At 45.0% G+C, this 16,884-nt stretch overlaps 1 protein-coding gene across 1 annotated transcript in view; it reads right to left on the reverse strand.

The window, feature by feature from the left end:
* Positions 1-243: 243 nt before the first annotated feature.
* Positions 244-16,884, reverse strand: part of scarb2b (scavenger receptor class B, member 2b) — a 77,940-nt gene continuing 61,299 nt past the window's right edge. Inside the window, exons 9-12 of the mRNA XM_076986379.1 lie at positions 12,848-12,921; positions 11,592-11,643; positions 5,803-5,955; positions 244-3,667 (exon numbers count right to left, since the gene is read on the reverse strand). Of these exons, the coding sequence (XP_076842494.1) occupies positions 3,560-3,667; positions 5,803-5,955; positions 11,592-11,643; positions 12,848-12,921 (387 nt within the window). The 3' untranslated portion in view covers positions 244-3,559. The remainder of the gene's footprint in view (positions 3,668-5,802; positions 5,956-11,591; positions 11,644-12,847; positions 12,922-16,884) is intronic.

Genomic DNA, 16,884 nt, shown 5'->3' on the forward strand with positions numbered 1-16,884 from the left:
GTTGTTGTTATTTTGTCTTTGTGTGATGTATTTGCAGCCAAGTAACCAAGTGGTTAACCTTCCAGAGACAGGTGCTTTCACAGTAACCCTAACCCTAGGTGCTTTCACACTAGTCCCTAAAAAACACCGCCAGTGTGCGCACACACACCCACGCACACACACATACCCACTCACACACACACTCACACACACATACATACACTATACACCAATACTCTATGACTCAAGGAAAACAAAAGCAAGTGAAACTACAATGGATTTTATTTTTAGAAATACACAGGATGGTTTAGTATATATACAAAATATTGTGTACACATTTGTGTGGTCTATTTGAAAGTATGTATCAAATGCATTTTAGGGTATACTGATGACCTGAAGTATACTTGGATAATTCCTTGTGTACATTTAGACACTCAATGTTTAATCTTTCTCTTCATTTCAGACAGCATACACCAAGTTTGGCACCAAGTTGAAAGTCTTCACATAATTGGTATGGGCAGCTCTATACTAACCCTAACCTAACCCTAACCCTTTAAATCATACTACCAATAGATTGTCCGCTTAAGTTTCAGCTACATAATTCAAACTGTCATCTAAATTAAACATAAATGATGTGTTAATCATAAGCATTTAAAGGATTTAAATGAAGGACTTCCACAATGACGTCAACTCAATCCTGCTTAAGCAGTGAAACAGTCTTATTGGATGTTTTGCAGACATACAAAACTGTCCAGTGGCCCAGTAACACCAGTAGCCCAGTAACACCAGAAGCCAAGTAACACCAGTGGCCCAGTAACACCAGTGGCTCAGTAACACCAGTGGCCCAGTAACACCAGTGGCTCAGTAACACCAGTGGCCCAGTAACACCAGTGGCCCAGTAACACCAGTGGCCCAGTAACAAGGCTCTGGCTGTGTTGGGGTTAATGTGATCGTGAACATTGAAGCGTTATTTCCCACAGAAGCTCTTACCTGCTCAGAGCTCAGCAGCATGGCTTTCCAAACACAGATAAAAAAAATCTATTTAGAGTCGAAGCTTCCCATTAACAGTTAATCTGATATTTGTCAAGGGTTAAGTGTCAAAGCTGTTATAATATCCTAAAAACAGTTAAAGTAATAAAATCAAAAGACGACTCTAGTACGAGTGAATGTAGCTTTCTATATATATATATATATATATAGTGATACATATATATAGTGATATATAAAATTATCATTTAAGCCAGACAACTACAAAAGTATAAAAACAATTGTAAGCAAACACATGTAACTGGGTTAATGCAAGTGGGTGACAGCCAGCTCTAATCTGTGTTTGAGAAGCATGTGAGTTTGTGATAATCACAGCCTCCTTCTGAACTCTGAATGATGAGTGTGGAGGGTGAGAGTCCTGACCACTGAAAACAATGATGTCACTACATTCAGAGAGTCCAGGAGCGTTGAGCTCTGACACTGTGTTCAGTGCTGCATGGCCATATGTCTAGTGAGCTCTGACACTGTGTTCAGTGGTGTTCAGTGCTGCATGGCCACATGTCTAGTGAGCTCTGACACTGTGTTCAGTGGTGTTCAGTGCTGCATGGCCACATGTCTAGTGAGCTCTGACACTGTGTTCAGTGCTGCATGGCCACATGTCTAGTGAGCTCTGACACTGTGTTCAGTGCTGCATGGCCACAAGTCTAGTGAGCTCTGACACTGTGTTCAGTGCTGCATGGCCACAAGTCTAATGAGCTCTGACACTGTGTTCAGTGGTATTCAGTGCTGCATGGCCACATGTCTAGTGAGCTCTGACACTGTGTTCAGTGCTGCATGGCCACAAATCTAGTGAGCTCTGACACTGTGTTCAGTGCTGCATGGCCACAAATCTAGTGAGCTCTGACACTGTGTTCAGTGCTGCATGGCCACATGTCTAGTGAGCTCTGACACTGTGTTCAGTGCTGCATGGCCACATGTCTAGTGAGCTCTGACACTGTGTTCAGTGCTGCATGGCCACATGTCTAGTGAGCTCTGACACTGTGTTCAGTGCTGCATGGCCACATGTCTAGTGAGCTCTGACACTGTGTTCAGTGCTGCATGGCCACATGTCTAGTGAGCTCTGACACTGTGTTCAGTGGTGTTCAGTGCTGCATGGCCACATGTCTAGTGAGCTCTGACACTGTGTTCAGTGGTGTTCAGTGCTGCATGGCCACATGTCTAGTGAGCTCTGACACTGTGTTCAGTGGTGTTCAGTGCTGCATGGCCACATGTCTAGTGAGCTCTGACACTGTGTTCAGTGGTGTTCAGTGCTGCATGGCCACATGTCTAGTGAGCTCTGACACTGTTCAGTGGTGTTCAGTGCTGCATGGCCACATGTCTAGTGAGCTCTGACACTGTGTTCAGTGGTGTTCAGTGCTGCATGGCCACATGTCTAGTGAGCTCTGACACTGTGTTCAGTGGTGTTCAATGCTGCATGGCCACATGTCTAGTGAGCTCTGACACTGTGTTCAGTGGTGTTCAGTGCTGCATGGCCACACTGTTAAGATGAATATCTATCTACTCAATTTGCTGCTGGGTTAGTGGCACTAGATGAAATCATACAGAATGTAACAAACATTCACAACATCCTCCTAAAACCCCTAACATCACACGTGTTTATTCAGTAGAGTATTGTAGTTGTACTGCAGATACCATGATGCTTCATCTGCAGTTATTAGCAAACCTAACTTTGTCTTCGTCTCATATCAAACGACAAAACAATCAAAACAGAATTAAACCAGAATCTATGTGAAACAGGACAGGACTCACACACCCACAAGTTGTTTTCCAACACTTGGATGCAAATTTCTCTGCTTGTATGCAAATAAAGCAGAAATGGTTTGCCATAAAGACAGTAACCCTGGAGCATCCATTCACACCAGCACAAGAAGACCAAGGACGGTGAAATAAGTCATGCTGGTTTGTAACTGTTGTAGTTTTAAATAGTCCAATAGCAGTGGCAGTCTAAAGCTTGTTTCGATTTTATGTAAGTTGACTCCTGAGGTTCAGCGTGACCTGACATGACCTGACATGACCTGACATGACGTGACCTGACGTGACCTGACGTGCTTTTTCAGCATAGAGATCTGAAAACAGCTAAATACAAATACAAGGCAAAATATAGACACTCTCTCATACAGTCATTCACTCATCCCTTCATTCACTCAGTCACTTATTCACTCATCCCTCCATTCACTCATGCCTTCATTCACTCAGTCACTTATTCACTCATGCATTCATTCAGTGACTCACTCACTCAAACTCACTCACTCACACACTCACTCACACACTCACTCAGTCACTCAGTCACTCACTCACTCACTCACTCACTCATTCGTAGCTCAACACATGAGTGCAAGTCCAGTGATGTCAGATTTCACCCACTGATCATATGACAGTAAACCAGTGAGACTGAATGGGTCTTTTCACAGATACAAAACTGGTGTAGTAACAGCATGTGAAAGAGCTCCTTCTCACACACACACACACACACACACACACACACACACACACACACACACACACACACACACACACAGTGAAGGGGTCCTGTTCAAGATTTCTCAACAGGCACAAGGCCGACGTAAGTGCCGTTCCTCTCGTTGGGGTCGTCCTCTTTGGTGTTGGTCGGGGAGTATGTGGTTTCTGCTATCATAGATGTCTGTAGATGTACAGGAAACACATCACACTTAGAAACACACCTCTGAGCCCTGTGAAGATGGCACAACCTTAACCGCTAACCCTAACCCTTAACCACTAAACCCTAACCCCTAACTCTAACCATAACCACTAACCCTAACCATAACTCAGCCCAAATGAGGGACTGTGAGGATGGTGCTGTGGGATTTATTGGATCATTCTTTATTCTTGTATTTTCTTTACTTCACAAAAGCAGACAATGTGTTTTAACTTCTCTTCTAACTTAATCTCCTGGTGCTCTGAGCCCTCTGATGACCTCTGTGTAACCTTAAGGAGGAAGCACAGTTCTAGTAGTTAGGTCATGTGACTTTAGGCTACTCTCATGTGACTTTAGACTACACTTGTGACTTTAGGCTACACTAATGTGACTTTAGGCTACACTAAGTGTGATTTAGACTACACTCATGTGACTTTAGGCTACACTCATGTGACTTTAGGCTACACTAAGTGTGATTTAGACTACACTAATGTGACTTTAGGCTACACTCATGTGACTTTACACTCATGTGACTTTAGGCTACACTCATGTCTTTCTGACTACACCACTGTCCATAATACTACAGGCTAAACCAATGTCGGTATATGACTATAAACTACACCAGTGTGCCATTTTACAATAGATTACACCAGTGTCTCTGAATTACTGGAATCTGTACCAGTGCAATATTACTATTGTATATTACTATAGTCTATACTAGTGTCCCTGAGTTACTTACTCTCTTTCTTTCACACACAACCTAACACAAACACATTCACAAACACAAACACACACATACACACACACAGTCACACACACACTCTCTCTCACACACACACACACACACACATTCACAAACACAAAAACACACACACACACATTCACAAACACATACACACACACATTCACGAACACAAAAACACACACACATTCACGAACACAAACACACACACACACACACACACACACACACACATTCACAAAAACACACACACAAACATTCACAAACACACACACACACATTCACGAACACAAAAACACACACACACACATTCACAAACACAAAAACACACACACACACACTCTCACACACACACACATTCACAAACACAAAAAAACACACACACACATTCACAAACACAAAAACACACACACACACATTCACAAACACACACACACACACACACACACATTCACGAACACAAACACACACACACATTCACGAACACAAAAACACACACACACACACATTCACGAACACAAAAACACACACACACACACACACCCACATTCACAAACACAAAAACACACACACACACATTCACAAACACACACACACACACACACACATTCACGAACACAAAAACACACACACACACACACACACACACATTCACGAACACAAAAACACACACACACACACCCACATTCACAAACACAAAAACACACACACACACATTCACAAACACATACACACACACACATTCACAAACATAAAAACACACACACACACATTCACAAACACATACACACACACATATTCACGAACACAAAAACACACACACACACATTCACAAACACATACACACACACACATTCACAAACACAAAAACACACACACACACACACAAAGTCATGAACACATAAACACACACACACACATTCACAAACACAAAAACACACACACACACACACACATTCACAAACACACACACACAAACACATTCACAAACATAAAACACACACACACACACACACACACATTCACAAACACACACACACATTCACAAACACACACAAACACATTCACAAACACACACACACACACACAAAAACACACACATACACACACACACACATTCACAAACACAAAAATACACACACACGTTCACAAACACACACACACACACACACACACATTCACAAACACAAAACACACACACACATTCACAAACACATACACACACACACACATTCACAAAAACACACACACACTCACACACACACACACACACACACACACACACACACACATTCACAAACACACACACACACACACACACACACACACACACATTCACAAACACACACACACACACACACACACACACACTCCTCACATTTCTCTGATGGGAGCGGATGAGGAGCAGGATGCTGATGATGAAGAGGAGGACTCCGAGTGCTACGAGGACGAAGGGGAAGTTGGACACCAGACTCACTATGGTCAACAGCTTGTGCAGTTTCTCTGCCGATGCATCATCGATCACGACAGACTATAACATAAACAATCAGGAAATCACCAAAACACAAACTGATCAACAGATAATCAATACAAAATACATTACAAACATAGTTCAACCATCTAAACAGTCTGGAGCAGAAATGGGGGCCGCATTTAGCCATTAATAATATTAATAATCCTAGATCTGAGATTAACACACAATAAGAGTTTTCACAATTAATGGACAATTATCATGAAAACAATAATAAACATATTATTAAAAAAATGTAATGCATGTTACATGGAAAAACTATAAATATATCAATCCATTGTCACGTAGGGCAACGCCCCCTCTCGTAGCTGTCACTCTGGGTTCCTTCATGTCCGTGTTCCCTGCCTGTTTGTCCCGCCCTGCTTGTTTGTTGCCACGCCCCAGTGTCATTGTTATCACCTGTTCCTTGTTTCGGTTCTATGTATATAAGTCCCGTCATTCCCCAGTCGAGTCATCCGTGATTTTGTCTACTTCGTGTCTTGTGCTTTGTCAAACCTGTTCATCGTGAGTATTGTATCCGCTGCCAGTATTCCTGCCTGTTCCGTGTTTTCCCCATAGTGTTAGTACTCTGTCCGATTATGTCTGTTCATGTTTCCTGTCTGGACTGCCTGCCCGTTGTGACCCATGCCTGCTATTTCGACTCTGTCCAAGGAATTTCCTTGAATAAATCTCGCTCTCCTCAGCGTTTGTGTCCGCCTCCCTGTTCTGCGCTACGCAGAACGTTACATAATCACGGATCCTACAAGGACACAGCGAGGGAGCGAGACTCTGGTGAGTTTAATCGCTGCGATGAGATGTTGGCTGGTTCGGTCCAGTTCAACTCTCCGATATCACAGCGTGAACGAACCAGAGACAGAAATTCCCCTGGCGCTGTGGGAACACGGAAGTCTCGACGCGCACCAACGAAAGCCCAGTCACTTTCGGTTTCGACTGGCTTTCGTGTCGAGACTCCTGTTGAGCGCTACGTGTCTGCCCGGCTTGATCACTATAGGGAGGAGAAACCAGTAGTACCAGTCGCGGGCAGACGGATTGAGTGCACAGACAGGCGTTTGCTTGACCCTCGGTTGGCTCTCGATGGCTTCTGCGAGCTCCCGACGCCTCAGAGGAGGCGGAGCCGTCGCAGAGAGAGCCACCGAGGGGCTTCTGTGTCTGTGTATTCTTCCAGGCTCACCCAGGACCCTGTGGAGGAGGACCTACCGCTGCTGATCCCGCCAGCGACTCATCGCGACACCCCCAAGTATTTTTTGGGGGGGAGTACTGGCCACGTCGGCTTGGCGGGCCCGCCCCCCGATGACGTCAGTATGACGGCTCTGCCCCCCGAGGATGTCAGTATGACGGCTCCGCCCCCCGAGGACGTCGGCTTGGTGGCTCCGCCCCCTGAAGACGTCGGCTTGGTGGCTCCGTCCCCCGAGGACGTCGGCTTGGTGGCTCCGCCCTCCGAGGACGTCGGCTTGGCGGCTCCGCCCCCCGAGCGCATCTCCACGTCGGTTCCAGTTCCCGCTGCCCGTAGGCAGTCCACGCCGGTTCCTGTCCCCGCGACCCAGGAGAGGTCGTCCACGCCGGCCCCCGTTCCCGCTGCCCGCCAACGGACCCTGACTGTTCCCGCTGCCCGCCAGCGGACCCTGCCTGTTCCCGCTGCCCGCCAGCGGACCCTGCCTGTTCCCGCTGCCCGCCAGCGGACGCTGCCTGTTCCCGCTGGCCCCGCTCCAGTGTCTGTCCCCGGTCCTGTCCTGTCCAGCCCTGCTCCTGTGCCTCGCCCTGGCCCTATCCGGTCTCCCTGTGTCCCGTGTCATGCCGTGTCCCGGCCCAGCTCTTTGCCTGTCTCCCTGTCTCCAGTCCCTGCCGTGTCCCAGGTCCCTCGTTCTATTTTGTCTTCCTGTCCCTCCAGTCTGTCCTGTGTCCGCTGTCCCTGTCCTGTCTGCCCTTGCGTGCCCCGGAGTGGCACGCTTTGAGGGGGGGTTCTGTCACGTAGGGCAGCGCTACGCAGAACGTTACATCCGTTTGTGGGAATATGTTGACGTATAACAACAAATAGTAATAATTAATCTGAATTTAAAAAAATATTTCCCTAAAGGGGAGATCTAGGCTACTGTCACACAGCAAACTCGCCGGATTCAACATGTGCTTTTGTTTTGTTTTGTTGTGATTGTTGGGCTGGATAAAACATGACAAAAGTCAAGACTACAGACAACCCCACTCAACACTACAGACAACACCACAGAAAACACTACACTCAACATTATACTCAACACCACAGACAACACTACACTCAACACAGACAACACCACAGATAACACTACACTCAACACGACACTCAACACTACAGACAACACCACACTCAACACTACATTCAACACCACAGACAACACTACAGACAACCCCACACTCGACACTACAGACAACACCACAGATAACACTACACTCAACACTATACTCAACACTACAGACAACCCTACATTCAACACTACAGACAACCCCACACTCAACACTACCGACAACACCCCAGATAACACTACACTCAACACTACAGACAACACCACAAATAACACTACACTCAACACTATACTGAACACTACAGACAACCCCCACACTCAACACCACAGATAATACTACACTCAACACTACAGATAACCCCACACTCAACACTACAGACAACACCACAGATAACACTACACTCAACAATATACTCAACACTACAGACAACACCACACTCAACACCACAAATAACACTACACTCAACACTGCACACACTACAGACAACACCACAGTTAACACTACACTCAACACCACATTCAACACTACTGATAACACCACAGATAACACTACACTCAACACTACAGATAACACTACACTCAACACCACAGACAACACCACAGACAACACCACACTCAACACTACAGACAACACCACAGATAACACTAAACTCAACACCACAGACAACACTACAGACAACACCACACTCAATACCACAGACAACACCACAGACAACACCACACAACACCACAGACAACACTACAGACAACACCACACTCAACACCACACTCAACACTACATTCAACACCACAGACAACATCACAGATAACACTACACTCAACACCACACTCAACACTACAGACAACACCACACCACTCAACAGATAACACTACACTCAACACTACAGACAACACCACACTCAACACCACAGATAACACTAAACTCAACACTACACTCAACACCACATGCACCACAGACAACACCAGTTAACACCACAGACAACACCACACAACACCACAGACAACACTACAGACAACACCACACTCAACACTACAGACAACACCACAGATAACACTACACTCAACACTGCACTCAACACTACACTCAACACTACAGACAACACCACAGAAAACACTACACTCAACACTACAGACAACACCACAGATAACACTACACTCAACACTATACTCAACACTACAGACAACCCCACACTCAACACTACAGACAAACCCACACACAACACTACACAACACAGACAACACCACAGATAACACCACTCAACACCACACTCAACACTACAGACAACACCACAGATAACACTACACTCAACACTACACTCAACACCGCAGATAACACTACACTCAACACCACATTCACCACAGACAACACCACAGATAACACTACACTCAACACCACACCACTCAACACTACAGACAACACCACACTCAACACTACAGACAACACCACAGATAACACTACACTCAACAATATAATCAACACTACAGACAACACTACACTCAACACCACATGCACCACAGACAACACCAGTTAACACCACAGACAACACCACACAACACCACAGACAACACTACAGACAACACCACACTCAACACTACAGACAACACCACAGATAACACTACACTCAACACTGCACTCAACACTACAGACAACACCACAGAAAACACTGCACTCAACACTACAGACAACACCACAGAAAACACTACACTCAACACTACAGACAACACCACAGATAACACTACACTCAACACTATACTCAACACTACAGACAACACCACAGAAACACTATACTCAACACTACAGACAACACTACACTCAACACTACAGACAATACCACACTCAACACCACAGACAACACCACAGATAACACTACACTCAACACTACAGACAACACCACACTCAATACCACAGATAACACTAAACTCAACACTACACTCAACACCACATATAACACTACACTCAACACTATACTCAACACCACAGACAACCCCACACTCAACACTAAAGACAACACCACATATAACACTAAACTCAACACTACACTCAACACCACAGACAACTCTACACTCAACACTATACTCTACACCACAGACAACACTACAGACAACACCACATATAACACTACACTCAACACTATACTCAACACCACAGGCAACACTACACTCAACACTACAGACAACACCACAGATAACACTATACTCAACACTACACTCAACACTACAGACAATACCACACTCAACACTACAGACAATACCACACTCAACACCAGACAACCCCACACTCAACACTACAGACAACACCACAGATAACACTACACTCAACACTATACTCAACACTACAGACAACACCACACTCAACACCACAGACAACACTAAACTCAACACTACACTCAACACCACAGACAACTCTACATTCAACACTACACTCAACAGGATGGATCCAAGTTTCACCCAGAAAACAGTCAAGTTTGGTGGTGGAAAGATTATGGTCTGGGGTTACATTCAGTATGGGGGTGTGCAAAACATTTGCAAGGTGGAAGGCAATATCAACAGACAAAACCAAAGAATTTTGATGAACTCTGGGAGGCATGTAAGACTGCAAACTTATGTCAGGGACTGTATTGTCCAATTTTGGTGAGCCTGTGTGAATTGTAGCCTCGGTTTCCTGTTCTTAGCTGACAGGAGTGGCACCTGGTGTGGTCTTCTGCTGCTGTAGCCCATCCACCTCAAGGTTCAATGTGTTGTGTGTTCAGAGATGCTCTTCTGCATGCCTCGGTTGTAATGACTGGTTATTTGAGTTACTGTTGTCGTTCTATCAGTTCAAACCAGTCTGGTCATTCTCCTCTGACCTCTGGCATCAACAAGGCATTTGCACCAACAGAACTGCCACTCACTGGACATTTTCTCTTTTTCTGACCATTCTCTGTAAACTCTAGGGATGTTTGTGTGTGAAAATCCCAGTAGATCAGCAGTTTCTGGGTAACTCTTCCCACTCTACCCATAGCCACCAGCCCTTCTGGCACCAACAACCCTTAAATTACTTTTCTTCTCCATTCTGATGCTCGGTTTGAACTGCAGCAGATCGTCTTGGCCATGTCTACATGCCTACGTGCACTTAGCTGCTGCCATGTGATTGGCTGATGTGACATTTGCATTATTGACCAGTTGGACAGGTGTACCTGATAAAGTGGCTGGTGAGTGTATATTAGCATGGTGTTTAACCCACCCACTGTGGAATGGTAATGTTGAAATGATGAGCTCAGTTAGCCAATCAGCCAGCTGCTTCAAGCCCACATGGTGAGTATACAGCCTAGCAGAACAAATGTAGAGTGGACACACTGCTCAATAACCAATCATATGTCTTACCTCATTAAGAAACATGACAGGGAAGATGGTGCCGTTCATGTTTCTTGTCATGCTGTTCAAATATAAGAGAGTGATGTTATATGTCAGAGCACACACACACACACACACACACACAAACACACACACACAAACACACACACACGCACACACACACACACACACACACACACACATACACACACACACACGCAAACACACACACACACATACACAAACACACACACTCTTACACACACACACATACACACACACACACATACACACACACACACACACACACACACACACACAAACACACACACACTAGTATTTCTGTGGTGTAGTGGACACAGTAACGCAGACTCTCTGCATTAGTGTCCACCATGTTTTTTTAACCCTCTGTTTGTGTACTGGAATATTTTACGGAAGTAGGACATCATCCGGGGATCTTTTGCATACTAGTAAAATTAACTTTGGTCATATACTGCATACAGGATACTGATTTGGAGTAGTATGTAGTATACTGTACTAGTATGTAGTAGTATGTAGTAGACTGTTCTAGTATGTAATAGTATGTAGTAGGCTGTAGTAGTATGTAGTTGTATGTAGTAGGATGTAGTTGTATGTATTAGTATGTGGTTGTATGTAGTAGTATATAGTAATATGTAATAGGCTGTAGTAGTATGTAGTTATATATATATTAGTATGTAGTAGGATGTAGTTGTATGTTTTAGTATGTGAACTGAACTGTGGGGTCCAGACCATGGTGTGAATTGAACTGTGGGGTCCAGACCCTGGTGTGAACTGAACTGTGGGGTCCAGACCCTGGTGTGAACTGAACTGTGGGGTCCAGACTGTGGTGTGAACTGAACTGTGGGGTCCAGATCGTGGTGTGAACTGAACTGTGGGGTCCAGACCGTGGTGTGAACTGAACTGTGGGGTCCAGACCGTGGTGTGAACTGAACCGTGAGGATTGTGTACTGTTACACCCCTAGTGTCTAAACATTTAATATAAGGTCAGTGTGTAAACGTTTTGACACAAAACAGTAAACCATGCAAATACCTAGAGAGCCCATGAGACGGTGAGACGGTGAGACAGTGAGACGGTGAGACAGTGAGACGTGAGATGTGAGACAGTGAGACGTGAGACAGTGAGATGTGAGACGGTGAGACATTGAGACGTGAGATGGGAGACAGTGAGACATGAGACAGTGAGATGTGAGGTGGTGAGATATGAGATAGTGAGATAGTGAGATAGTGAGACGGTGGGTACTCACGGGAAGCCTGTTATTCTTTCAAGCATAATGTTTATCTGGGCTCTTTTGCTGGCACGAACTGGTATGCCAGTAGTCTGCGCGCACACACACACACACACACACACACACACACACACACACACACACACACTTCTGAAAAGATCTTCAAAAGCACAAAAAGAACACACACATAATAAATTTCAATAAAAAAGAAAAAAAATAAAAAGACCACCAATCTACCCTCTACCACTTACCCACTACCACTTACCCTCTACCACTTACCCTCTATCACTTACCCACTACCACTTACCCACTACCACTTACCCTCTACCACTTACCCACTACCACTTACCCGTATCACTTACCCGCTACCACTTACCCGCTACCACTTACCCACTACCACTTACCCACTACCACTTACCCTCTACCACTTACCCTCTACCACTTATCCACTACCACTTACCCTCTACCACTTACCCACTACCACTTACCCTCTATCACTTACCCACTACCACTTACCTACCACTTACCCACTACCCCTTACCACTACCACTTACCCTCTACCACTTACCCTCTACCACTTACCCTCTACCACTTACCCTCTATCACTTACCCACTACCACTTACCCACTACCCCTTACCCTCTACCACTTACCCTCTACCACTTACCCTCTATCACTTACCCACTACCACTTACCCTCTACCACTTACCCACTACCACTTACCCTCTACCACTTACCCACTACCACTTACCCTCTATCACTTACCCTCTACCACTTACCTACTACCACTTACCCACTACCCCTTACCACTACCACTTACCCTCTACCACTTACCCTCTACCACTTACCCTCTATCACTTACCCACTACCACTTACCCACTACCCCTTACCACTACCACTTACCCTCTACCACTTACCCTCTACCACTTACCCACTACCACTTACCCTCTAACACTTACCCACTACCACTTACCCTCTAACACTTACCCACTACCACTTACCCACTACAATTACCCTCTACCACTTACCCACTACCACTTACCCTCTATCACTTACCCTCTACCACTTACCCACTACCACTTACCCTCTATCACCTACCCACTACCACTTACCCTCTACCACTTACCCACTACCCCTTACCCTCTATCACTTACCCTCTACCACTTACCTACCACTTACCCACTACCCCTTACCACTACCACTTACCCTCTACCACTTACCCTCTACCACTTACCCTCTATCACTTACCCACTACCACTTACCCTCTACCACTTACCCACTACCACTTACCCACTACCCCTTACCACTACCCCTTACCACTACCACTTACCCACTACCACTTACCCACTACCACTTACCCTCTACCACTTACCCGCTACCACTTACCCACTACCACTTACCCTCTACCACTTACCCACTACCACTTACCCTCTACCACTTACCCACTACCACTTACCCACTACCACTTACCCACTACCACTTACCCTCTACCACTTACCCACTACCACTTACCTACCACTTACTTTTCATATTTTCATATTTTCATATTTTCACAAAAAACCTCGATTTTATTTTATTTTAGTTTTGTCTCGTGTTTTTAGTTTTATTTACCTTTATATTGCCGTTTTATACCTTTGTGACTCCGCGGTTTTTATATCTTACCGGTCGCTTCTTTCGGAGGTTGTTTCGCTTTGCTGTGCAAATGATAACAGCCATTGTTTACAGTGGTTGCTATGCAAATGCTAAGCGCTATTATTTTCGCTCGCTGTTTCGCCGCTTAACTCTTTAACCCGAGTCTTCTATGTTTTCATCCTGTTGTTACTGATAACGCTTCACTCGAGTAGTCTCTACTTTCTCGTTTGCTGTTTGTTTTCTTTGTACTTCGTCCTGCTGAGTGTTTACAGTGGTTGCTATGCAAATGCTAAGCGCTATTGTTTATGCTCGCTGTTTCGCCGCTTAACTCTTTAACCCGAGTCTTCTATGTTTTTATCCTGTTGTTACTGATCACGCTTCACTCGACGGATACGATGCTTTTCTACACCCCTTACGAACTTCTGCTGCTCAATCGTAGGATTGTCCGCCTCCCTACGTCCATTGCTACTACTTGTGCTGCCCTGGGTATAGTTCGCCGTAAACGTTACATTCACCGTGGCACCTCTTCCTCTAAACCTAAGGTCCATTATTCATCTGTACCTAGACCTGGATGCATTCCCACTATCTGGACTTCTAATCGGCTCTCATCTCGTCATTCCCAGTTAACTCAGTCCAAATCTGGTGCTCGGCCCTCAGAACATCATCCATCTGTTACTCCATGCTCCATTGACCTCTCTGTGGTGCGGCGTCGGTGTGACCCTGTTAGATCGTCGTATCTGCGGGTGGTGTGTCCCAACACCAACACCATTTCGGTGGGCTTGCACCGACCTTGCCCGTGGGCCAGGCTTGTTGTTGACCGCGGTGGGCAGCGCGTGCTCCGGCAGCTTGCTCGCGCCCAAACATCAACTTCCGTCAAAGGGGATTTAGCGGTTTCACTTGAAATATGTCTGATCAACGCACGCTCTGTGGCGAATAAGGCTCACATTTTAAATGACCTTTTCCTAAGCAAAAACCTGGACTTTTTATTTCTGACTGAAACTTGGCAGCGAAATCTGGAGTTTATCCACTTAAATGAGCTGTGCCCAGCAGACTGCTCTTTTATTGGGACTCCACGTCAGTCTGGTCATGGTGGTGGGCTTGCTGTGGTTTGGAAAAACCGGTATTTCTCCCAGCTAGTGAGCTCTGACCACGTCTCCACTTTTGAACTGCAACTGATGAAAGTTGGTAAGATCAATCCGTTTTACTGCATTTTAGTCTACCGTCCTCCTGGTCCAGCAGGTCAGTTCTTATGTGAATTTACTGATTTTCTGACATCTATTATAAAGATGGACAAAGTTTTATTGCTGGGTGATTTTAACTTACATATTGATAATAACCTGGATAGTGCTGCTATGGAATTTCTTAATATTGTTGAATCCTTCAATTTTAAACAGTTTATTACTGGTGCCACTCATACAGGTGGGCATACTTTAGACCTTGTGTTTTCTTTGGGTTTACACGTTGATCACGTGTGTTGTGAAGATTTTTTGATTAGTGATCACAAATGTATTTTCTTTAATCTCTCTGGAAATACTGACCCTCTCTGTCCAAAAAGAACGACGCTCACTCGTTCCATCAGTCAAGAATCAGTAAACCAGTTTTCGGCTAACTTCTGCTGTGATTTAAGTCCAAACTGTAGCAACGTCGAGTCTTTAATGCAGTGATGAAGAGTGTTCCCTGTTACTGGACAAGGTGGCTCCTCTAAAGACTAGGTCTAGGCCTATCATTAACAAAACTCCATGGATGACTGATGAAGTTCGTTCTTTAAGACAGAAGTGTCGTAGATCTGAGAGACTTTGGAAAGCTACGGGTTTGGAAGTACATCGTCTGTACCTAAAGGAGCTTCGCATCTCTTTTAATGATCTAGTAAAGGATGCTAGGTCCTCCTTTTTTGCGAATCAAATTTTACTCTCCAAAAGAAACCCAAAGATTTTATTTAATACCATAAACAATATTGTAGCTCCTCCTCCTGTAGCGCTGCCATGTCTTTCAGTCAATGACTGTAATAGGTTTCATGTGTTTTTTGTGGAGAAGGTCATGGACATTAGGTCCAGCATTAAGCCAGTGGCAGGTGTTTCCTCTTCTAGCCGCCCACCTTCTCTTACTGTTTTGGATTCCTTTCAGCCTATCAGCTTAGATGATCTGCTGGATGTAATTGTGAGGCTAAAGCCATCAAGTAGCTCCGTGGATGTGATACCCTCTTCATTATTGTTGAAGGTCTTACCTACCGTTGGCCCTGCTATATTGGCCATTGTAAATTCCTCACTGTTAACAGGTTGCTTTCCATCTTATTTTAAACACGCCACTGTTCAGCCTCTTTTAAAGAAATCAAATTTAGACCCGGCTGTGCTTAAGAACTATAGGCCTATATCTAAGCTTCCTTTCTTATCCAAAATTTTAGAGAAGGTGGTGGCAAACCAACTG

The sequence above is a fragment of the Brachyhypopomus gauderio genome, unplaced genomic scaffold (genome assembly GCF_052324685.1).
Source record: "Brachyhypopomus gauderio isolate BG-103 unplaced genomic scaffold, BGAUD_0.2 sc46, whole genome shotgun sequence".
Taxonomy (NCBI): Eukaryota; Metazoa; Chordata; class Actinopteri; order Gymnotiformes; family Hypopomidae; genus Brachyhypopomus; species Brachyhypopomus gauderio.